This window comes from Symphalangus syndactylus, chromosome 11 (assembly GCF_028878055.3).
Source record: "Symphalangus syndactylus isolate Jambi chromosome 11, NHGRI_mSymSyn1-v2.1_pri, whole genome shotgun sequence".
NCBI classification, from domain to species: Eukaryota; Metazoa; Chordata; class Mammalia; order Primates; family Hylobatidae; genus Symphalangus; species Symphalangus syndactylus.
In genome coordinates this window covers 65,627,437-65,653,958 of record NC_072433.2, presented here as the reverse complement: position 1 = coordinate 65,653,958, position 26,522 = coordinate 65,627,437, and the positions used below count along the sequence as shown (strand labels likewise).

The following is a 26,522-nucleotide window of genomic DNA, read 5'->3' as shown; positions in this document are numbered from 1 at the left end:
CCAAGTATCTGATAACTCCTAAATGTAGGCAAGCGATTCGAAAATGTGAGCCTTAAAATAAGAGCCTTAAATGAGACCTCTATCCTCCTGAATCTCTACCTATTTCACCATCAAACCCAGGAGTGGCATTCTAAAACACTGCAATTTTAGGAAAAGCCAGTCTGTCCAATGTCTAAGGACAAAGGGTCAATATTGAGCATGTTTTCCTTCAGTGCCTGAGCCACTTTATTAGGGCAGAATCCTGGGTCCATCTTTCTTCCAGAAGGAGAGAGAACAGAAGTGATAGCAAGACCTCTTCCCACCTGGCCACCTCACCTATCCTTAAAAGAGGAGGTGAAAGAAGTGGGAAAATGTCCCACTATACATGGGTGTGGGAACAGGCAAGAGGATGGCCTGGGTCTGCCCTGAAAATCTGGCTCTTGGGGAAATGGCAGGAGGCACTAAGGGAGCCATTGCACAATGTGGCAGACAAACAGAGGATGAAGGAATAATCCTTCATCTGATTAGTAAGTAAATGTGACCCCAACGAGGTGAAGTTAATTGCCTCCTTGATATACACCATCAGTGTGGGATCAGAGCCAGTCTCAACAGCTTGCTGACCAGTATTCTTCCTAGTTTACCACACTCATTTTGTCGCTACCCAGTGATCCAGTGTGAATTTTGGATTCAGATTTGGAGTTCTGATCCTAGTTCCACCACTAACCAGCTGTGAGTTGTGGGCAAGTTTCTTAACCCATTTGTTACCCTAGTTTCCTCATATATCTAGTGCAGATCATGGTAGAGCATACTTCATAGGGCTTTGGTGATGAATGACTGAGAAAATATGTAAAGCTCTCAAAAACAGTGCATGGCACGTGGTAAGAGCTCAGTAGATATTAGCTATGTAATTTGTTTTAAAAAGAGAACATAGATTTTATCATATTCAGGGCTTTGTTTTCATTGGTTATTTAGTAATAATTGAAAATATAAAAACTAAAGTTTAAATGTATTTTACATTTTGAATTCGGTCAAATCAAATAGATTTATGTCTGTAATACAGTCAACTTACATGTTCTGACTGTGAGTATTCTGTCCTTTGGCGTATCCTTCATTTATGGTAAATACTGGTTTTGGAGTTCTATAATAAAATGCATACTATCAGCTGGGCATGGTGGCTCATGCCTGTAATCCCAGCGCTTTGGGAGGCTGAGGCAGGAGGATTGCTTGAGCCCAGGAGTTTGAGGTTGTAGTGAGCCATGATTGCACCACCACACTCCAGCCTGGATGACAGAGTAAGACCCTGTCTTTAAAACAACAACAACAACAACAACAACAAAACAACCCATACTACCTGTGGATTGCTCTGACAGGATTTCACATAATGTTTAATGGGACAGTTGGGATTTCATATCTTAACAACTGAAAGATGTTATTCTGTAAAAACTGAGTAATACTGAAATAGCACTTTGTATCCTCATTGCCCAGATGCCTCACGGGATGCCTGCCATTTCACAAGTTACCCACCCTTTCTCTGACACCCCATTGTAATTCAGGCTTAGGCTTTAATGCATATTGAGTCCAGATACAGAGTATTAGATCTGATTTGCTGTTGGTATGCAGTTTGCTTAGATGTCTACTGATTTTGCCTTTGACAAATTTAAATAAATGAAATTGATGTTTTTGTAGGGTTTACTTTAGACTGTTGCACTGTGCAGTGGGCTGGTGTTGAAACACAATAGCTTTTAAATTGAACTGCTTACAGAGTGATCTGTAAAATCTTTCTAGATGTCTTTCTATAACTGCTGTGGTGGGCTAGGAATCATTATTTGTTTTTGCAGGCAAATTAATGGGTTGCAGTGGCTGTGGAAACTGCCTTCTAGTACAAGTTTTGAAAAGTGCATTTAATCACTTTCTCAGGGCATTTAGAATAAAGAATCAGGCAAAGTCATTTACAATCCAGTTTGTCTTTGAGAATATTGAAAAGCAGAGCTTCATGATGAAAGTATTATATCATATGTATGACTCTGTGTTTGTGTCTGTGCCTGTGTCTGTGTCTGTGTGTGTATTATTAGTTTGGTTTTATTTCAATGTTTCTATTTATTTTGTGGTTAAAAAGACCATGGGGAACAAAAAATGACTAATTTACTTTTCTTTTTTTTTAGACAGAGTCTCACTCTATCACCCAGGCTGGAGTGCAGTGGCACGATCTTAGCTCACTGCAACCTCCACCTCCTGGGTTCAAGCTATTCTTGTACCTCAGCCTCCCAAGTAGCTGGAATTACAGGCGCGTGCCAGGCTGATTTTGTATCTTTAGTAGAGACAGGGTTTCACCATGTTGGCCAGGCTGGTCTCGAAATCCTGACCTCAAGTGATCCACCCGCCTCAGCCTCCCAAAGTGCTGGGATTATAGGCATAAGCCACTGTGCTCGGCCTCTAAAGAGTGACTAATTTTCTTACTTGCCTTTTTTTCAGGTGCTTCAAATCTTTGAAAGTAGTGGCTATGAATTCATAGTGTCAGTGGTGTATAAATGAGAGTCCTGTTGCTTAATGGGAAGAGAAAGGGAAAGCTGGAATCCAAAAATCTTAGTATTCTGATCCCATCCACCTGCTCAAAAATGTTGTCTTTGTCAGTTTCCTAAGCTTTGTAATAAAATGCCATCACCAAAAGTTTGGTATAAGTATATTTATATTGATATTATTTCTTGTGATGAAGTTTTCTAAGTTTTAAAAATTTTTCCTTGGGGATTTTATTAGCTCAGTTCTAGAAAACTACAAATCTTATTCTCACCACCACCTTGAGATTTTTATTGTGAGCATTATGATTTATTGATTTTTAATTTTTTCAAAGAGTTGTATTTTACATATATGTATTATGAGTGTTTACAGTATTCCAATATTTTAATTTTAATTTTAGTATATTCATGAATATAAACAATCTCTTTAAACATTACTTGATTTTGGGATTGTCTTTTTAATTGCAAAAGATTGTTACCAGAAGAAAATTACTTAAAATGGGGTAATAGATTATGATATGTCATAGAATTCTTATTTTTATACTAGCAATATATAATAAAATATTTAAGAAAAATAAATCTAGCATAACTGAAATCTGAAGTTGCACATATATTCTTATTTAGACCTACCTTTCATTATGGCAGGCAACTTGAATTGCTCTATACTGGAAAATTTAATGTACCACTCAATTACTATTCTTTAGCCCAATTTAAAATAATAGATTGGGAGTAAGGTCTTAATGCAGTGTAACCTTTGGAACGTTAGAAATTACCTCTTTTCTTTCCAGAAATCAGTATACAATAAGAGCATCAGTTTTATCACACTGCATGAACAGATTTTTAATAGCACTTAGACCTTTTTTTAATTGCATAAGTATGTGGATTTCTTCTGTCTACCAAACTTATGCTAAATAATAATTTAAAGACGTGCTGTTATAATATTTTAAAATATATACCTTTTTATTTAAAAGCTTTTTTTGATCATCTCGTTCTGATTCTAGTGAAGGACTCAATATTGAAACTTAGTATTTTTATATAATTTCATAATGGTGTTTTGAAAGATTTTGCAATGGTAGATATTGTGATAAAATTTTAGCTATGGAAAGGTCCTTTGTTCTCACTTTTTTCTTTAACAATCATACTATGTATAGCCATGAAACCACAGAAAATATTGGACTTTGAGAAATTGTAAAAGGACTTTTTAAAAAGAACATTATCTTTCCTCGTGATGCCACCTTTTAATGATAGCTGTCAGCCTTTTCACTTATTATAAAAAACAAATTTTCTGTGCGAGGTGAAAATGTTCACTGAAGTTAATTTACACACCCTCTCAAATTCCTTTTGGAAAAGGGGAGGATACAAATAAGCAAATAGTAATAAAACTAATTTGCATACTCTAAATTGTTGGTCTTAATGGTACTGATGGAAGGTTTCCAATTTGCCACAAAGCAGCGACTTTTAAGAAGATAAATTATATTGAAATGTAGCTTATTTAAAAATATAATCCCAAAATGCAATATTGGACAAATTTATCCCTATTTCTTTTGTTGACCAAATAATAGACCGGGATTCATGATTTTATAAGCAGTCCTTGATGATCTTATCAGTTTGATATATTTCCAGTGTTGTAGATGCTAATACATTAAGAGCAAAAACAGTTTTGATTTGGAATCATAGTACCTAATTGATCTGTTTCTTTTTCGGTATTATCTGAGGGTTCTCAGATGGGCTTTGTGGACCACCTGTGTCAGGAATCATCTGTGGCGCTTTTTAAATTAAAACATAGATTTCTGGGCCCCACCACAGAAATACTATTTTGGAGCTGATCCCAGGAACCTGTCTTTTTAGTAAGAACCCTGGATGATTTTTATGGGCATTGAGGTTTGGGAACTGCTGCTCTAGAGCAGGTGTCAGCAAATCATTTCTATAAATTGCTAGACGGTCAATATTTTTGGCTTTGAGGACCTTATGGTCTTCATTATAACTATTTCTGCCATTATAGCACAAAAGCAGCAACAGATAATGGAGAAACAAATAGGTATGGGCAGCTAGACTGGCTTCTAGAATTTGTTCATCTCTGATAGAATCTAGATTCTAGACCACTGGTTTTTGCTCTATGAATATTTTCTAAGATATTCTCTTCAAAATCAATTTTAATGAGATTTCCTATGTGTTTATTTTTTGATAACTGAAGAAAATTCGTAAATACAGGAATAATTCCTAGATATACATTAAATGAATTAATAGCTGTAAAATTTTTGTAGTAGTTAAAACCTTTTCTATGTTAATATTAGAGTATGATTAACTTACTTCCAACTATGTAATCTGCTTCTCATATTAGGTTCCTGTTGCTAGAGCAAGTATTCTTTGGCTAATTGGAGAAAACTGTGAACGAGTTCCTAAAATTGCCCCTGATGTTTTGAGAAAGATGGCTAAAAGCTTCACTAGTGAAGATGATCTGGTAAAACTGCAGATATTAAATCTGGGAGCAAAATTGTATTTAACCAACTCCAAACAGGTGAGTGGCAAACGTTAGTCAACCTATCTAATACGTACTTTCCACTTCACTCTGATCAAACAGCAGAGGTCTGTACCTTCATTAGTCTGACCATTCAACAATTCCTAGGTGCCTGTTTGTTTCAGGTTCTATGTTAGATGATACTAGTGCAAAGAGATGACATTCTAGTCTACTAGGAGAGAAAACAGATTAAAAAATGAAATAGTGTGTGGTAATGCTGTAGCAGAAGTATTGACATACAGTGGAATTCTAGACGAATCATTGACAGTCTGAAGTAGACAAGAGGTCAGAGAAAATTTTATAAAGGATGAGACTCTTGACTAAGGGCTCGTAAGGAGTGGTTTACTGTACAGAAAGAGGAAAGCACAGGGTCAGAGTCAAGAAACAGCTTGGTGTTTCTGGGAAACTTTTTAAAGATGAGTCCAGAATGGCAGGTGCAATGGTCTGAAAGTTTATATCCCCCCCAAGTTCATGTGGTGAAACCTGATCACCCATTTGATGGTATTAGGAGGTAGGGCCTTTGGGAGGCGATTAAGTCACGAGGGTGGAGCCTTTATAAATGAACTTAATGCTCTTATAAAAGAGATCCATGAGAGCTAGCTTGCTGCTTCTGCCATGTGAGGACACAGCGAGAAGGTGCCACCTGTAAATTAGAAAATGGGTGCTCACTAGACATCAGAACTGTGGGTACCTTGATCTTGGATTTCCCAGCCTCCAGAACTGTGAGAAATAAATTTCTATTATTAATTATATTATTAAGAGGCTTCCCAGTTTATGGTATTTTCTAACAGTAGCCCAAATGGACTAAGACATTTTGCAGTTTGAATACATGGAGTGGCTTGTATGCTCTGCTAAGTAGTATGGACCTTGTCCTGCAGAGGAAAGGGAAAACACTTTTAATAGTAGTATAATTCACCAGATTTGCAGTTTAGAATATTCATTTTTTAAGTCCTTGACTTTTTGAGCAGCTGTTAATAAGAGGAATCATTGTTGCTTCTGTGTACAAAATAGGGATTTTTCCTATATCTGAATTGCTATTCTCTGTGAGTGGACTTACCTGTTTAGTACAATTGGAAAAAGATTCTTGCTCATTTGCAGCTAGGCTTCTTGGGAAGCTTTATGCTCTGTGTCCTATCTATTTTTCTCTAATTTTCACTTTTTCTCTGACTCTTTCTTTTGCCTTTGTGATTTTTTTTCTCCACTTCCCCTCTTTGTTTTTGTCCCCTTCCCCAAAACTTTTTCTGCCTAGGTATCTCTCTGACATCCTTCCTCCCTTCAGTGCCCCACCCCCGTACTACAGTCCAGTGTGTTTGTCATTGTCTCCTTTCCCTTCCATCCCTGTTTGTTTCTCTCTTTTTGTATTTGCTGTGTATCTCTCTATATGTGTCTCCCTCTCTGTCTGCCTTTCCTGCTTCCCCATAGACCACGCTTACTTTCTAGTAAGCTAATGTTTGCCTTTCAGAATCCTCAGGTCGATTCCTCAAATTCATTTCTATATGCTTTGGGATTATCTTCATCCCTAATCATGATACGAGTTATATTATTATAGCTTTTGCTGGTTCCTTCTACAAGATTTGTAACCAGATAATTGCAAATAATGGAGCATATTTCCATGATTTAGATTTTGTCTTTACATTGTAAGTCATCTTTAAAAGGAATCAGTTAATCCTTTCCAAGTGTCTGTAGATTTCTTCGTACATTGAGATACTTTCTAAAAACTGAGTAAAGAAACACCTATGTTTGCTGTTGAGTTTCATGTTTCTTGATAAAATAGAGGGAGTTTTAGCCTGAAACTCCATGGTGTTCACTAAATCCCTGTGGTATAGCAAAGGTCAATATGATACCTAGACTGTTAGGATTTTTTTCTTTCTGGTTTGGACACTCTAAATATATCTAGCTTATGGATTATTGTTAAAGTAATACCAGAATCGAATGTCAATCAAGACTTAATCAAACTAAGTAAAGCTTCTTTCTTTGGCCCTTTTCTTGGTAGCTGTGAATAACCAATAATGAAATGTAGTACTGTTTATTTAGATATTGTAGAGCGTGTTTCATGTCTTCTTATCCAGTGAATTTGAAGACAACTAGTTTGCACTCAGGTTTTTTTTTTTGTTTTTTTTTTTGACCTCTATTATTAATGGCAGTTTTGGAGCTCAGTTTCTGAAGTGTTTTTTTGTTTTTGTTTTGTTGTTGTTTTTTTTTTTTTGAGACAGAGTTTCCCTCTGTCACACAGTCTAGAGTTCAGTAGCGTGATCTTGGCTCACTGCAACCTCTGCCTCCCAGATTCAAGCAATTCTCATGCCTCAGCCTCCTGAGTAGCTGGGATTACAGGCATGTGCCACCATGCCTGGCTATTTCTGTATTTTTAGTAGAGACGGGTTTCACTGTTGGCTAGGCTGATCTGGAACTCCTGACCTCAAGTGATCTGCCCACCTTGGCCTCCCAAAGTGCTGGGATTACATACGTGATATTTTATATTTTAGAATGATACTTCTAGAAAACTACAATAGGCTCCACCACCTAATGGTGAAAACACAGTGATTTTTTTTTTAAGTCACAAATTTTTATGTAGCTCATTGTTTTTAAGTGATTAAATATGAAAATAGATTAATAGTGTCTTGAAGAGTTGTATTCTGTTTTTGAATATTTCTCATTTCTCAAGAAGAGGAGATTGAGAGAATTAATAACTGAAAATTAGTTGTTTTTTGTTTTGTTTTGGAGCAGAGTCTCCCTCCGTCGCCCAGGCTGGAGTACAGTGGCGTGTTCTCGACTCACTGCAACCTCTGCCTCCCGGGTTCAAGCAATTCTCCTGCCTCAGCCCCCTGAGTAGCTTATTATGGGTGTCTGCCACCACACCTGGCTAATTTTTTTTGTATTTTTAGTAGAGATGGGGTTTCACCATGTTGGCCAGGCTGGTCTCGAACTCCTGACCTCAAGTGCCTCAGCCTCCCAAAGTGCTGGGATTACAGGCGTGAGCCACTGCACCAAGCCTGAAAATTAGTTTTAAAGAATGGTTTTAAGCACCATCAACTTGATAGAATTTTTAAAAATTGTGTAATCCATTAGATATAAGACAGACTAAAATAATTGTTTTGACTGAAATACTAAGAATTGTTTTCTCTACTTATTTATTTTAGCCATCTTTAAAACTAAGCTAGGGAGAGTCGATTACAGTGATGAGGAGCTGCTTTGCCGTGAAGTCTTGATATTTATTTGTAGATCTGAATTCCTGGTGGCCTAAATACCTCAGTGAACATTTCTATAATTTTTATTGAATTATTTAGGGTTATAATGTCTAAATTGATTTTTATAAGAGTTAGCATATTGTATTTATTTGTATGTTTGAAGAATAATCAAATAATAAATTTCTTTATCTACCTCAAACTATTTTTGACCTAATATAAAAAATAATTTAAAAATTAGTTAGCAGTCTGTTTTCAGTATATCCTAGACTGACCCTACCATAGAAAACAGCTGTAAACTCCAGAAAAATACAAGAAACAAATGACTTTCTGAAGACACAGAATAGTAAAGAAAAGCAAGAGAATCTGGAGGGGAATTCATACTTAGAAGAAGGATGGCACAGAGTTATTTTCCCTGTTTTTATGGCTTTTATCCTGAGGACAGTCTGCAGTTGGCACTGTGCACAGTGGCTAGATCTCCAAAAGGAAATTCAAAATCCTTCTGGCTTGAGGAAGTAGAGAAGAGAGTTCAGGAAAGCTACAGACATTGGAAAGTTAAGGAAAAATAGTAGAAAGGAGAGAGCCAGTGTGGGAGAATCTCAAAATCTGGGAGTAATTGTACCTAAGTTTTTGGCTGGCATCTGAACCACACTTGTGCAGGGTGGATTCAGAGAGACACAGCTAGGAATTAAAGAACCAAGCTAAATTTGAGGTGTACCCAAGAGACTGAGTTTGTACCTTGAACCCCAACCAAGTTAATTACCTGCTAAAACAAATGAAAATCCTGTTCTCATTCAAAGAGTTTAACAATGTCCAGTCTCTAAAATACATAGCATTCTTAATGTCCAAATGTATCTTGTATATCCAGAATTACTTAACATAAGAAGAACCAGGATGGGGAGTTATTGTTTAATGAGTACAGAGTTTCTATTTGGGAAGATGAAAAATTCTAGAGATGGATGGTGGTAGTGGTTGCATAATATGGTAAATAGACTGGCTTCAAATCATGTTGTACCACTTACATGATTTTGGACAAATCATATAACCTATCTAAGATTTCATTTTCTCATCTGTAAAATGGGAATTATTATAGTCAATTTTGCTATATTGCAACATATATGCTCCTAAAATCATTGTGCTATACAAAATCACACAATAAAAACCATAGGGATTATTAGAAAAATGGAGTTAGAGTCACAACACTCAAAAACTATATTGGTGACATATTTTTTAAAAAGGAACCTAAAAAAAACCCAGGAGTACAATTTTACACGTGTTAAATTATTAACAAATAAATACTACAACGATACTGCTCTTTATATTGAAAAAGACTTGAGGTTTGCTTATGGAAGAAAGGCTATACTTGTTAAGCGGTAGAAAGAGGGTTAATCTGAAATTGGATGGAAAGTTGTGCCTCCTAATGAGCATGAATATGGCGCATAACACATGTAGATGTTAACCTCTGAAGTACATGTTTGAGGTATGTATGTTTTGTGTATTCCTACACATCTCTGTTTAGCTGGGCGCATTTTTATGCCTTCACCTAGTATTTCTTGCAGAAGAAATCACCACAAAATTCATGTTATGCCCAAATTGTTCCCTAATATGCCAACTGAGTTGGAACAAATGCACATTTTCAAAACAAGCATTAGAGCAGAACTGACTGTACCTACCTCACAAAGTTATTATGAGGATAACATGAAACAGTTCATGTCAAATGCTTAGGTTTCCTTGCACATAATAGTGCCTAGTTCTTTTTAGTTATCCTTCTTTTGTAACCCTAGCGAGAAACTGCTGTATTCTTCTTAGGGAATATGATGATTTACAGTAAAGAAACTAGTCTAGTTACTGAGAAAAAATGTATTCTTATTAGGGAAAAAAAAACACTGACTTGGGTTTATCCTACTGAGATTTTCTAAGTAGGATGCTGAAATCTCCCCGCCCCTCTTTTTTTTTAGTTTGTAAAGAAAAAATTGGTTAGAAATAAGTATCAAGAGTAGAAAACACTCTTAGAATACTCTCACAGAGGAGTAATTTCACTTTTATGTGGGGGAAAAAGTTGAAAGACTGAAACCAGTTAAAGTTGCTGAAATCTAGAACTGTTAAGGCAGTGTAAAGATTTAGCATGACTTCCTTGAAATAGTCTACTGAAGTTTGAGGAAGAAAGATAGGATTTAATTAAACCAATTAATAACAATTTAAAAGTTAATGAATAAAAGATGCTTTTGTTTTTAAACTCTAATAGTGTATCATCTTTTAAATGTAGTGATAAGTGCCATAAGTTAATGTTTTTCTTAGCTCATTTTTATTTTTAGTTATGAAATATTGCAAACCTATGGAAAAGTACATAATAGCATAAATACATATGTGTATATCTACCACTAGGATTAAGTTGATATTCACATTTGCCTTTATTTATTTATTTATTTATTTAATGTAAGATGTATAGAACTAGAACCTCAAGCTTCTGTTCACACCTTCCTTTCTTCCCCATTGGTAACCACTGCCACCTTGTTGGTGTGTTTCATTCAATCATCCATGTTGTATATTTTTATTATATGAATATGCATCTATAAGCAATGTATGATTGTTTTTGTGAGTTTTCAAATTTTACGTAAGTAGATACTCTATGTATACGTTTGCAACTTGTTTTGCTTAATATCATGTTTTTGAAATATGGATATGTGTAGATACAATTTAATTACTATCTCCGTCAGACAATTAAGTTTCTACTTTTCTGCTATTAAAAAAGAAAGTGCTTCTTTAAGTTCTTTTTTACTCTTAGTGAGAGATTTTGTAAATCACACTGATGTTTTAGGGATTCCTCCTAAAGTTAAAAGCAGATTCTCTCTTGCCCGTGATTCAGGTCTTTGGAGAAATCTCCTTCCCCCAAAGCCTCTTTAATATGATTTAACAAAAGGAGACTTGGACACTCTGAAGTGACATCTCTACCCTTTCTTTGATATGTTTTCTTGGCATTGAAAAACTCAGGTGAATGTAATATAGAAAGGAAGACCTTACAGAAAACTTTTCAAGTTGACAAAAAGGTGGATACTATTAAATTCAGAAATTCCATCTAAGTCACATAAATAATCCTGTTTAGTCATGAAATTAAGAAACTAATTAGGGCTGGGCACAGTGGCTCGCACCTGTAATCCCAGCATTTTGGGAGGCCGAGACGGGCAGATCACCTGAGGTCAGGAGTTTGAGACCAGCCTGACCAACATGGTGAAACCCTGTCTCTCTACTAAAAATACAAAAAAATTAGCCGGGTGTGGTGGCACATGCCTGTAATCCTAGCTACTTGGGAGGCTGAGACAGGAGAATCACTTGAACCTGGTTGGCAGAAGTTGCAGTGAGCTGAGATCGCGCCATTGCACTCAAGCCTGGGCAACCAGAGCGAAACTCCATCTCAAAAAAGAAAGAAAGAAAGAGAGAGAGAGAGAGAGAGAGAGAGAGGGAGGGAGGGAGGGAAGGAGGGGAGGAGAGGGGAGGGGAGGGGAGGGGAGGGGAGGGGAGGGGGAACTAATTAGATGGAACAACGGTACTGCTTAGGTTTGCCTCTGGTGTAAGTTAAGAATTCTGTGTAGAGTTTACTTCATTTACCAAACATATTTGTTTCATCCTGTTAAAAAAAGCAACAATGTAGAACCAATATAAATCTTTACTATGCCAAATACAGACTTCTGTGTCCTTTTTATGTAATAGTAAAGATATTATTAGAACTATAACATTAATAGTAAAATATATATTAGGACTATATTTTAAGAGACCTTTTTAGTTATTTGTACTGACTTATAATCTATTAGAAGAAAGCTATTGTTTGAATAAATATTTACCAGTTTATTGTCAGAAGTCTTTTAAATAATGAATTTATTTATTTATTTATTTTTTTGAGACGAGTCTCGCTGTGTCGCCTAGGCTGGAGTGCAGTGGTGCGATCTTGGCTCACTGCAAGCTCCGCCTCCCGGGTTCACGCCATTCTCCTGCCTCAGCCTCCTGAGTAGCTGGGACTACAGGCGCCCGCCACCATGCCCAGCTAATTTTTTGTATTTTTAGTAGAGACGAGGTTTCACTGTGTAATAATGAATTTCTTAATTTTTATGTAACAGTCCCTCAAATTCATTTTTCCTGTGTCACAGTGACTTAGAGTCAATCTGAAGAAAATGTAATTGATGTAATTAGTATCTGGATAGCATTAGCCATTAGTTGGTACCAATACTGGTTCCTTAAATCTAAGCAGGAAAATTAGTCTGAAAACAAAATTTAATAAATAGCTGTATATATGATATTGAATATTTTTGTTAATGATAATACATTATATTGTCATTGCTTATCTTGTGTAATTTGTGAATAAAACAAATTTAAAAGTACTATTTAATTAATGTCCCATCTGGTTTTGGATTGAGCCTCTGGTGATATTAAAATGTCATGATTGTTTACTTAAATGTTGTCTATTTTCTTCCTAACAGTTTCCCTGGACAGATCTAATTTATGCCTGTTGTCTCCATGCCATCTAGTTTAGGATTTGTCCCAAATTTTTAATGAAGTAATATCACTAATATTTGCATTAAAATAGCACAGTTAATTTGTAGACCTCCGCTTTGACGTCTTCTATCTTCTGCCATAATTTTGTCTAGTGGCATGTTAAGACACAAGTGCAGTGAACAGAGATTTCATTTTAATATGTGAGCCATTTAAATCTGAAAGACTATATCTTTTTCCCACCCTTTCTAGATGTAACATAACTAACTTCTTCCTTTTAGAACAGCAGGCAGGATTTGTGCTGACAAATGAAGTATACTCTGACAAAGCAGGTGGGAAAAGCTGTCTTTTGCTTTGCTGGAGGTGGAGAGATGAGTATTTAACAATGCTTCATTTGCCAGCAACTTGATATACCAGCAAGTGTTGCCATGGCCTATGAGATGCATGAAGCTCCAGGCTGCCAGTGGGTGGAATTAGAGGAAAACACGGGAAGTTAGAGGTTGGTTACAGGTGAAATATGTGCAGGAGTAAAGACTGAATAGTCCTGTCCTAGGTCATTAAAGAGAGTGGTAAAAGCACTGTTGCTACAGTAGTTTTGTCATTTATTGTATAGTGTAAGTCTAAAGTTCGTTTTATTATTTGGCAGTTCTTTTTTTATCTTGTTATAAAATCATCGGCAATACATTTATTAAAATGGAAGTGTACATTTAACAAAGAATAAAGTGCTAAATTTCCACTTAGTACTTAACATGCATAAAATATTTGTTGACATTTACCAACCATCACGAGAGTGCTAGTGATCTCATTGACCACACGACAAGCAGAAGACACAACAATCTGCTACAAAAGAATCAACATACATTTAAAAAGCTAGTAATTACTTTAAGATTATGCATTAAGGTAATTTAATACGTACAGGTGCAGAAGATGTTTATATAATTCTGTATGAAACATGACCTCATTTAGATCAAATAACTTTTTGAAAATTAGTTTTTTACTTTTATTCTATGTTCTCTTACGCACATATGAAAAATGAAACAATAGCTGTTAATGTGTTGGCTCCATTAGTAGAAAAAAGGCCCAACACTGCTGGTTTCCAAATAGAAAATCAGTTTATTCCAAAAATAGACTTTTTTCGTTCAATGTATTTGTATATTTGTTTGGTCAGGGCTGCAAATGGGAGCAAAGTAAAGCTTTTGGAAGTTTATTCTGTCAAAAATACAGCAAATGCTGTTGTAAATTAAAAAGCTCAACATTGAAGATAAAATTGTTTTTGATGAAAGGACGTTGTCATGGTAAAAATCAATGTTCTTATTAAATTAAGAAAACTATGGAAGAGAAGTGTTGTGGGAATTGGTTGTTGTGCATGCTAACAAACTCTGCTTATTCAGCCAGTTGAAATAAAACCGTAGTTGTCAAATTTACTGATATTAGTATACACAGTTTGACCGAACTATAAAATTCCCTTATGAAACTGATGTTGAAGAACCATTCTGTAGCATAACAATACACACTGTCTTTAATGCATATTAGCAACAGAATTTTAGATATATGATTTTGTGAAGAACTGCTTTGTAAATTAAGTTTCTTATATTGGCTTAAACATTTTTTATTGATAATTGAGTCTTCTGTATATTGGTTAAGTTTTGGTTCACAAATTGTTTGGATTATTTAAAGTGTCACTAGTAAATGCCAAAAAATTTTACCTTTTGAAAAATTTTAGCAAACAGCAGTTATTAGAAACAAGTCTTGCAAACAGAAAGACTTTGAAAGTTTTCCCTGCACAGGCAAGGGAAGAACTGAACAGGTTAAATGTTGAGAGCTCAAGATTTAATCAAGAGGTTGTCATTTGCACTGTCTCACCTATTGTGAAGACTCTTTTGATGGAGCACCTGTTTTTAATTAGAAAAATGTATATTGTGTATAGTGAAATGAAATTGAGAAGGCAGTTGGTTTTGTAGTATCTAAATTGATGAAAGATCTTTAAAAGGATAAATAAAATAATTATTTGAAAATTTTGTCAGTATTGTAAAAACTTTTCATTGACTGCATGGGGGAAAAGCTAAATATTTGGGTTTGAAATATTTACAGTTTTTAACATAAAAGCAAGGATTGGTACTATTCTTCATTCAGTAGAATTTTCCCTGAGATTACATGATTGTCCAAAAATACTGTAAAGAGGGTATTTTCTTCATTATACCCAAATATGGTCTACAGAGAAGAAAGTTGAAAATGTCAACAATTTTATACTCACTGTAGAATTTAATTTTGAAAAAGATTGCAATTTTATTTTTTTAAAAAAACTTAGGCCATATAAAAATGTATTCTCCAGAGAAATACCAGTGCCTTGTTACTAGATACATGCACTGAAGAAACTGATTAATGTATGTAAATGTGTGGTGAATAATTATTCTGCTTATGGTTTTAGTGCATCATTGTACACAAATATGTTTTTATCTTTTAGAAAGAATGTTATGTTTGAAAACACATTTTAATAAAACTTATTTATAAGCTTATAATACATTTTACAGTCAATAAAAATTTTTAAATTATATAATTTTAATTACTTTAAATGCCCTACCGAACTTTCAAAATTGTTGACATATTGAAAATGTTTAATTTCCTAAAAACTAATTTTGGGGTAAGAAATACAAGCCAAATGTATCATTCTGCTAGCTCAAAAAAAATCATTGAAATTAAGAGATTCTTTCTTTGATTTATTTTAGTTGCAGATTTAATATCTCAGCACTAAAATGGACTTTAGAGTTAACCAAGTTGTAAATTCTAACTCCACGTTTGAGAAAACTAATGATTAAGTGGATTTCCCAGGTTTTTCCAGCAAGTTAATTACACAGTTTAGTGTACCACATTTTCTTTTAAGCTGGTTTTGCATTGTATTCCTCAGTTGGTGAATATTTTGCTAATTGTCTTTAAAAAATGAATCATAGAAATTTTCTTACCTGTACTTGAACCAACATGTTCTAGCAATTAGTGAATAGCAATTGTTGGTACCCAAATTCAGAATAGCTCTATTAACATTTTCACTTGTATTTTTTATAATTCTACTTTAATAAAACTAGATTAATCCTTTTTAACTACTCTGCTACTGAAATAAGGTTGCTTTCTATCAAATCAATTATCTTAAGCCCTTATTGTAAGAGTTTACCACACCATTTCTGTACTTTGACTTACTGTTCTAGAATTGTCTTTAGCTCTGCCTAACTTGATTGATTTTATTTTTTATGTGCTTCTAATGTGCATAAAATCTTCTAAAGTAAATGATTTAGTGTTTCTCAGTTTATTTTTCCCATGTATTATGAATTCCATTTGGCTTATTGTTAAAATTGTACACATGTAGCCTTCTCATTAAAACTATGCTTTTTCAATAAAATACAAACCTATTTTGTAGTTTAAAATACAAACCTATTTTGTTAACATTTCAATTTTGGTTTAATTATTATTAAAATTATTTCAATATATGTTAATGTAGTACATTCAAAAATTGACTTTGGAAGTCTTATTATGGTGTAAAAGCTACTATAATAAGTTGTTCCCTTACATAAATAAATAAATGACCAATATTACTAGAGGCTGTAAGCAGCATGGGGGAAAAATGGAAGAAATCTTTTATCCTAGTTTTTAGAGGGCATCAGCAGCTTGCTTTTATGAAAAAGTAACAGCTAAATGCACTGCAAATAATTTGCAGTAATCCAGTTCAGTGATTCATGTGTCTGCTTTAATGGGTCATAATTCAGGGTAAAGTAACTGAGTGCAGTCAGAGTGCAGACACTGCTTATGCCAGGGACAGTATCTCTTCATAAAACACACCTCAGGAGAAGCAGTTTGCCAGCCCCCTAATACTCTCTGATGTTTTGATGTCCTGCATATTTTTCCGATTAAGTTTTGAGTGCCATGTTTTTAGTTGTATTTCCACATTCATTATTCTCACGTAGACCCTTCAGCAGGTTTGCCATATATGATTATTTTTTTAATGATGCCTTTCTTTCCACTTCAGCAGTTTAATAATCTAGCACATGGCTGCTTCTCAATACTCAGCGTTCACCTACCCAGTACAGAAGAGGACATGTGCTTTGCCTTCAAAATTCCATTTGCAGCATTAGAAATGCATATTCCCTGTGGAACAACATTTGTTTGACATAACCATTCGTTTTTATTACCTCTTTAAATATGTTTATCCAGAGTTATCAATAATCATAAATAACTGTATTCTCATCTTGATCTGTTTTTTTCCAACAGACAAAATTGCTTACCCAGTACATATTAAATCTCGGCAAGTATGATCAAAACTACGACATCAGAGACCGTACAAGATTTATTAGGCAGCTTATTGTTCCGAATGAAAAGAGTGGAGCTTTAAGTAAATATGCCAAAAAAATATTCCTAGCACAAAAGCCTGCGCCACTGCTTGAGTCTCCTTTTAAAGGTATTATCAGAATATAACTACAAAACATATGTTATCTAAAAAATTATGACAAGATGTTGCCATTTCTAATGTGCTTAAAATTTATCTCATAGGAAATATAAATGATTCGCATATATAAATATATAAGAACAGCATGCTTTCTACTCATTCATCTGCTCTCAAAAGCAAGTTTTATATTAAAGTTTATATTTTTGTAGACCTTATTTACTAAATAATTTTAAGCGTTCTGACTTTATTCTAACATTTAAACTGGGCAATAGATGAAAACTATGTTATTCTTATAAATAATGACTTCATTTCTCTTTTAAATAGTTTTATAAGAAATATAATTCCTTTTAATAGTGAGTTATTAAGTAAATATTCTGTGTACACTAATACCAGTTTTTCTAGAAGGAATTATTTTATAAAAAGTATCCCTCTATATTTAAACTGGTTTTTCAAAGAGGGAAGTTGTCTTATGTGTCCCAGCTTTTGAAAAGGACTAATTAAGTATTTTACCACCTTACAAGTAGCCATTCCAGTTGGAATCAAATAGTTATATACCTTGGTTTTCATATTGTTTCTTATTTAATGTTGTCAAGCAATAAAAAGCAATTCAGTTTTGTAGAAAAACTATTAAAATTCTGGATGTGTTTGTGCCAAGACATGTATATGGATTGTTTAACTGTGCTGTCATTCTTAATATTCACAGTAAAGTAATTTTTAGAGAAGCTACATTTCAGAGCAACACCTCTAAACACACTGACTGATTAGCTTTTTTATTGACCATTATGGGGGAGATTATTGTAATCTATGGACTGAAATCAGTTTTTTGACCTATGAAGAGCTTCCTAGTTTATATTTATTCCTTGACATTTGAGGTAATATGCCAATTACCTTGAGCTCTGATTATGATTGTTCTCTGTTATATACAACTTATATTGTTTATTTTATATTTTTCCCTATTTTTAATAGATAGAGATCATTTCCAGCTTGGCACCTTATCTCATACTCTCAACATTAAAGCTACTGGGTACCTGGAATTATCTAATTGGCCAGAGGTGGCGCCCGACCCATCAGTTCGAAATGTAGAAGTAATGGAGTTGGTAAGTTGACCTTTCTGAAATTAATTTTTGCTAAAGCAGTGGAAGACTCTAGGATAGCTATTGTTTTATATAAAAGCTTTTTTGGAGAGTTGAAATTGAAAATTGTTCTAGTATTTCTAAATGTAATATGTTAGATATACCTTGCCTTTATAGCAACTAAATATTATACTATTCCTATGCCATTGTACATGTACTGTTCCTTTTCTTCAAGGAAATAGAGAACTGAATTCTCTGCATCAGTGCCACCCACATTTGTGCTATTGCATTTGTAGTTGCGTAGATTCAATTTCTAAGGTATTTAGTTTCATTGGATCAAGTTTTTTCTACTTTGTTTAGAGATTTGTAAGCTTCCTGACAATATCCTTCTGAATAATTTCTGCTGTTCTCTTTCAGAAAAACCACACAAAGTGTTCTTCTAGATTTTTTGATGAACCATTTTTAAGTGAAGCCTGAACATAAATAGGGAGCATTGTGTACCAAAAATGTCCTTTGACAAGGTCACAAAGTGAATAATATGGTGCTTTCTCATCAAAAAAAAAAATTGCTATATAAATACTCTTTTTCTCAATCTTTAAAAAAAATGCTGGCCATTGAGATAAAAGAATTAACATTCTTTTCTAATATTATCTGTTTCTTTCTTATATATACAAGAAAAATAAGGAGAGAGGCCTTTTAATTGTATTTAGCAATTATGCAAAATATATTTAATACTTTAAAATGTGGAGTTAACAAAAAAAGAGCAGTTAAGAATTGTCTTCTGGGTACTTTTCTGGTGGAAAAGATACATTGAATTAGGATTCAGATAACTGGAGTTCTTTACTAATTCCTGTGGGAAAGTGAGTTAACCTCCTTGCTCTTAACTTTTCTGTATACAGTGGAAGAAAACCTTTATTACTTTAATAAATAGAGTTTCTGTAATGATCATGGCCATGTAATTTGATACCTCTGAGAAATTATTAAATGTTTCTCTTAACCACTCCAACTTATCCTGGCTTTGAAGCATGGCCGGAATTAATAATAGCACCATTTAGGAACCCCTGACAGTGTACGATGATAATGTTTTACAAAAACTATCTTGTTTAAACCTAATAATGATCGTAAGTGATGGTTATTGTTATTCCCACCTTGCAGACGAGGAAGCCAAGTCTTAGAGAACTTAAGTAAATTGCCTAAGTTCACATGGCAAGTAAGTGATAGAACCATATTCCAACCCAGGTCTGAGTTCACTGTCCATGCTGTTACTGTATTTTATAATGTAATATGAGGAGAGGAACCTTGAGCTTGTTTGCAAATCTGTATTATCCTTAGTACTTAGCACCATTATTTTTATGTTGTGACAAATGATCTGTACTTAGAGACAGCCAAAAATTTGTAACAGTAGTAATATGTAAAAATATGAGAAGCAATTACATGTCTATCCCTCCTTGCAGCTGAGTTTGTTGATTTTTACTCAAATCTTCATACTCTTAAGTACTCTTCAAAAGAGTTGCCTTATTTGTGCAAATTTTTTTTTTTTTTTGGAGACAGAGTCTTGTTCTGTCACCCAGGCTGGAGTGCAGGGGTGTGATCTTGGCTCACTGCAAGCTCTGCCTCCCAGGTTCGAGCGATTCTCCTGCCTTAGCTTCCCAAGTAGCTGGGATTACAGCCACATGCCACCATGTTTGGCTAATTTTTGTATTTTTAGTAGAGATGGGGTTTTGTATTTTTAGTAGAGATGGGGCCAGGCTGGTCTCAAACTCGTGACCTCAAGTGAGCTGCCCACCTCAGCCTACCAAAGTGCTGGGATTACAGGTGTGAGCCACCGTGCACAGCCTATTTGTGCAACTTTTGATCAGATACTAGAATATAAAGAGAGTGTTCTTTGTTATGGTTCCTCCTACGGACATACTTTCTCTCCTAATTTCTTATTATGCTTGTTTGTTGTTTTTATGGTTCGTTGTTTTTTTTTTTTTTTTCATTATGGGGTACATGATGTTTTAGCCCAAGTAGAACCATCCTTTTATCCTGCCCCTACTTCTGCCTTATCTCTACCTCCTTGCTGCCCCCACCCACCAAAAAGCATTATCTTCTCAGAGTTGATAGCAATGCTATGCAATTTAATTTGGTCTCAGCAGTATTCTTTATTGGCTGATAGATGGGTTTGTTGGCTGGCTTCTTCCATTTTCATGTGCTCTTCTAAGCATTAACTACCTTATAGGGACAGTACTTAAATATATTATGTTCATTTCACCTGTCCAATTCAACAGAGACAAATTAATTTCTTTTTCATTTTGCTGATTATATTTATGAAATTAATAATTGGTAACTTACAGAGAATCATTATAACTGATGGAACATGGTTTGATAAAACTGTCACTGTCTGTTGATGCCATGCAGAAAACAGCTTCAGTCTATTGGACTCTGAGACAATTGGCTTAAAATTATACTATGAGGGACACAATTAAGTATAAAAATAATGTAGATAGTTTTCTTTTTAAATGCAGCTACAATACAAAAAATAATGTCCATATTATCTTTCTTGTCTCTCACTCTACTTCATCTCCCTTCCAAGTCATGTCACTGTATTTCATGCATATAATATACTATGTTATTCTAGTTTTCCTGTAAAGTGATCTTACAGGGTCAAGTCTTGTAACTGTGAAATATAACTTAGTAAGAAAAATGGCCCAGGTTTAGATAATCTGATATTTTAATCAAAATGACAGGGAACCTAGTCAGGTTGACAGTAGAAGTCACTTTGAATTACACACCACCATTTCTAGGATATAGGATATAATAGATATTTATATTATGATCCCAGTAAGTTTTGAAGATCCTTAGTTTATAATTTATTTGCTTAGTTCTAGAAAGTCCTTTCTTCTCTACTGACAGAAAGACCACCTTCTGCATATGAAGGGTATTTTGCTTTATAAACACATCTCTCAATATTTTATCCTTCATAGGAACTTTCAGATTAACGTCTATGTTCTCTTCTTTTCTTTTCTTATCCCTATTATTCCTTTTCCTTAGAATGATAATGTGGTCTTTTAGTCATAAAGGACCATAGTACAAATTAAGATACTTTTATTGTTCGTCTTTGGCCTTTTAAAACCTGAAACTCCATAGAGTTCATGGCCATGTCAAGAAAAAATGCACGTTTGAGCATAGAAGTCTGGTTTTCTCAAATTGTTGATTTAGTGTTACTAAATTAATCCAACAAACTTTTTATCAGACCTCAGAGAAATATATTTGGATTTAAGAAAAATATGGACTTCAGAGTTTACCAAATATAGGAGAGCTTTGTTTATAGAATACTATCTTTGTAGACAGAAGCATTTTAAATACATATAAAAGAAAGCCATACTGCTGATCTTATGTAAGCATCTTATTCAAATATATTCAAGCTTCTCTTTTTAAGCAACATACCTTAAACCCTCTAGATCGGTGGTTTTATTTTTATTTGTTTTTTTTTTTTTTTTGAGACATGGTTTTGCTCTGTCACCCAGGCTGGAGTGCAGTGGTGCGATCATAGCTCACTGCAGCCTCAAACTCCTGGGCTCAAGCCATCCTCCTGCCTCAGCTCCCAAAGTGCTGAGAGTACAGGTATGAGCCACATCACCCAGCCTTAGACTAGTGGTTTTTAAATGTAGCTGCGCATTATAATCATATGGAGATTTTTTAAACAAAACAAAACTAGGTCAAATGTGCACCAGACTAATTAAATCAGAATTTTAGGAGGTGAACCCAGGTATTTGTTTTTTTTAGTATTAGTATTTTTATTGTTTATATTAGCATTTAAAAACTATTCTTAGGTGATTCTATTGTACATTCAGTGCTGAGAAACATTCTTGAATAAGAAATTCTGTCATTCTGTAGACTCCTTTACAACAAAGTATGTACTCTAGCAAAGACTTGCACATAGGAAAAACTCAGAGGTACAATAAATAAATGAGTCTCAACTATTTTATCTTTTCAGAAGTATACATTTCCCTGCTTTTTAAAAAATCATATATGAAGCATGATTTAATTTCTTCTTGACAAATCAAGGTCATGACTATAAAAGCAAACTAATACACTGTATTAAAGTGATTAAAGGGGCTCATATTAGTAAATGCTATTACTAATACAATATTCAGTAAACACTAAAGTCAATATTTTTCTTAAGCATGTTTCTGAATTTAATATTGAAGTCTTTAAGAGGCTAATAAATATAATTGGTATTTATTGTGTCAGCCACACTTAAAATTGAACAAAATAAGCTGGACGTGGTGGCTCACGCCTGTAATCCCAGCACTTTGGGAGATCGAGGCAGGCAGATCACCTGAGGTCAGGAGTTAGAGACCAGCCTGGCCAACATAGTGAAATCCCGTCTCTGCCAAAAATACAAAAATTAGCTGGGTGTGGTGGCAGGTGCCTGTGATCCCAGCTACTTGGGAGGATGAGGCAGGACAATCGCTTGAACCTAGGAGGCAGAGGTTGCAGTGAGCCGAGATCCTGTCACCATACTCCAGTCTGGGCGACAGAGCGAGACTCCGTCTCAAAAAAAAAAAAAAAAAAAAATTTCACAAAATATTTTAAATTCCCTGCTCTCCAGAAACTTACATTCTACTAGGGATAGACCAACAGTTAAAAAAACAAGTAGATTGTATAGTATGTTAAAAAGTAATACATGCTGTGATTTAAAAAACAAACAAAAAGGTGGGGGGGAATGGTGTTGGAAGTGCCAAGAGCTAGGGTGAAGGCCCTAAACTGGGAGCATGCCTGGGACATTTGGAGGAACAGTGAGGCGTGGCCAGAGCAGATCAGGCAAGAGGGTGAGCAGCAAAAGGTCAGAGAGGGAGGCAACGGGGACAGTTGTGGAGGGGCAGTCATGAAAGGATGGTTGTATTGGGCTGTGCAGACTGTTGTAGGGACTTCGGCGTTTTCTCTGAGTAAAATGGGGAGCCACTGCAGGGTTTCAGGCCAAAAAGGAGCTTGATCTGATTTAGGTTTTAATAGAATCGTTCTAGATGCTGTGTTTTGCAAAGTTTGTTTGCTGGGGACAGGGTGGAGGGGCAGTAGAAGCAAGGTAACGAGTAGTCCAGGAGAGAAGGGTGGGTCAGACCAGGGTAGCTACAGGATTTCTTGATGGCTTAGATGTTTAGGATATGAGAAAAAGAGAGAAGTCAAGGATTACTCCAGGATTTAGGCTGTTGAGATGGTTAGGGCAATTTATTGCCTACACTAAATGTTTTCTTTTCTTTTTTTTTTTTTTTCTCTCTTTTCCCTCAGTGTCAAGCTATCAACTTGTGTTTGTTATTGCTGTTACTGTATCTGCTTCTAGTTTCGCTCACCTATTTTAGGATATATTACTTTTGTTTAAATCTTCTGTAGGCCAAAAAACACAAAAGTTTTAAAAATTGTATATTTAAAATAAGATTGTTGGTTTAACATAGGGGCTCTGAGTGAGAATTTGTGTTGCTGTGTTTAGGAGTAAAGTGAATCAGCCTTAATGCCAGGACTTCTAACAGTTGCATTCTCTGTGGAGGCCTTAAGCTTGCTTTTGAATTCAGTTACGTTCTTAATGATTAAGTTAGCAGAACTCTAAATCTCTGAATAAGAATTCATTTATATTTACTTTATTTGTTTAAACAGGCAAAAGAATGGACCCCAGCAGGTAAAGCAAAGCAAGAGAATTCTGCTAAGAAGTTTTATTCTGAATCTGAGGAAGAGGAGGACTCTTCTGATAGTAGCAGTGACAGTGGTGGGTTTTATAATTTATTGGCATATATTATTTACATAGTAGATTACATTCTATATCTCAGAAACAAGGCCTAATCCATAATATTCAGCAGGTAGTTTTAAGTGAAGTTTGTATTATCAAAATAATCCCTTTCATTTATATATCACTCTTTAGTTTTCAAAGTAATTTTTAATTACTAAATTCTCTTTTTACTTTACAGTATCTCTTGGACAGTAGCTAAAACGTTGGTATAGCTGAAACAGGAACTCATACTTTTCTGAATTTTATATACTATAAAAAAACAAACTAAAGATTGAGGGTAACTATATGCATGAAAAGAATGCTTAATAGGAAGGATTTAGAGGCCCTGGGTTTTACCTATGCAAATTGAATAAGGCACCTACTTTTCTCTATATCAGATAAATGAAGGGGTACAGTTAAATATTTCTTAAAGTCCCTTCATTGCTAAAATTCTGTGAGTGATTTGCATAATGAAACACAGATAGTAGTCACTTTCTGATGCTCTTATTAACACTTAACCTAATAGGCAAATCTGACCCAAGACCAAATGACACTCAACTTTCTCTAAAATTTTTATTCCTTGGAGAGCCAGGGAATAAACCAATAAGCCAAGATAACTCTTACTTGGTTATCTACTACCCTACCCTAAGGTAATTCACTCTTTTCTCTGTCTTCCTTATCAAAAATCTTTGTTTTTAATACCTGATAAATTAATCTGTGATACATTACCTGTGATTTCTTTTCATTGTTTATAGCATAAGCCAGTTATCTGACTTAATATGTATGTGCGTGTAACTTGGATATTACCACAAATCTGAAATGTCCTTATTTAGTAGCTTTATTTTAGTAAAATAAACTTTCCTGTTTGTAAATGATGATAATGATGAGCTCCTTGCCCTGTGGCAGACCCTGTTGTGTTCTAATCACCTTTATATGTTTCAAACCATTTAATCTTCACAACAGCTCTGAAAAGTAACTAGTATTATCCCTATTTGCTGAAAAGGAAACCAAAACCCAGAGAAGCTGAATAACTTGCTCAGTTTTACAACTGGCAAGTAGAAGAGCCAGGATCTGAATCCGAACACTAACTTGAGAACCCATGCTTGTACCCCTTGCAAGCCATCTTAATACAGGCAGTCCTAGCTTTTCACTGTGATGGACGTTCCTGATGTTGGTATTATTTAACCATTAGAATGTTTAATTAAAGGTTATGTTCCTGCCTAAGAGGGCTTCGTTACATAGATCACAGGCAGGGCAACAGTTTGTCCTTTTGTCTGGGATGCAACTCTGTGGTTATAGTCATTTTAAATAGTAAAAAATTATGCTTCACTTAAAAAATACACATATATTCTTCATTTGTCTTCTCTTCTGCAAACAGTCCTAGCATACCATAATTTATACATAAAACATTTAAAAGTATAATTCCTCAATGTAACTTGATCATCTCTTTGACCTATGGAAAACTCGTTTACTAGCTCCAATAAGTAATAACTCTTTAATTAGTCATTTTGCCTATTGTCTTTGAATTTGGAGGTTTTTCCAGGTGATTTGAATGGCTCATTTTTCCTCTCAAGATTTGTTCCTAAGAAGATTCAACTGTTGCCTTCTTTTACTCTAAATAGAATTTCCCATTACAAGCAGAAGAATCCAAAATTATTTCTTTAGCCTTACATCAATCCTTATGTAATTCTTTAAAAGAAAGTTTTTGACGTAGCTATATACTTTGGGGTTTGAAGTGAGATTCCCTCAAATTTGGTTTACTTGGTTCACCTTTGCTTACCTTTTCTCTACTCATTGTCAGAGCATCCTCTCTCTGTCTGCCTCCCTCCAAGCTCACCGTGCTAAAGGAATCCATAGAGCTGAAAGAATGGGGTGTGAGAATAAAATGTTAAACAAGTGGTGTCCACTGAACTAAAATTCAACATCTGGTTTCATTTGTGATGAATATTGACAGTTACAGGTGTCCGTGTGTCTAATTAAATGACTATAAATCTAAGAACATCTGGTTCTGTTTTTCAGAGAGTGAATCTGGAAGTGAAAGTGGAGAACAAGGCGAAAGTGGGGAGGAAGGAGACAGCAATGAGGACAGCAGTGAGGACTCCTCCAGTGAGCAGGACAGTGAGAGTGGAAGGGAGTCAGGCCTAGAAAACAAAAGAACAGCCAAGAGGAACTCAAAAGCCAAAGGAAAAAGGTAATTTATTTTGTCAGAATTTCCTTCAAAAAATATTCTGTGAAAGTCTGCCCCAGGCAGAGATGTTTCTTATTAATCAAAAAATGGTGAGAGAAAAAAAGTGTGTATTTGTTTCCAGATATTAAATCTTTTTAAAATTAAAGTGCTAGTTGTTCACATTATTTTCCTACTTGTAATGCTTAGCTTTCATTTTGAACTTGAACATATCTTGGGGTTACATTTTGAAAATTGGTATAACCTTGGAAGGCTGAGTTAAGTGATCAAGCAATAGGTATGAAACACTTAATTACCTTTTGTAGCAATTTTGCTGAGGGCTAAAATTAAATCCTTCAACACTTTGCCATTATGTAACCAAGACAATTGATTTTTCTAAATAATGTTATATTAAAAAGATTATGATCCA

At 34.7% G+C, this 26,522-nt stretch overlaps 1 protein-coding gene across 6 annotated transcripts in view; it reads left to right on the top strand.

The window, feature by feature from the left end:
• Positions 1-26,522, top strand: part of AP3B1 (adaptor related protein complex 3 subunit beta 1) — a 290,306-nt gene that overhangs the window by 151,714 nt on the left and 112,070 nt on the right. For all 6 annotated transcript variants that reach the window (XM_055299187.2, XM_063612139.1, XM_055299189.2 and 3 more), the window contains 5 exons: positions 4,834-5,010; positions 16,935-17,121; positions 18,076-18,206; positions 23,820-23,928; positions 25,948-26,119. In XM_055299187.2, coding sequence (XP_055155162.1) covers positions 4,834-5,010; positions 16,935-17,121; positions 18,076-18,206; positions 23,820-23,928; positions 25,948-26,119 — 776 coding nt within the window. The remainder of the gene's footprint in view (positions 1-4,833; positions 5,011-16,934; positions 17,122-18,075; positions 18,207-23,819; positions 23,929-25,947; positions 26,120-26,522) is intronic.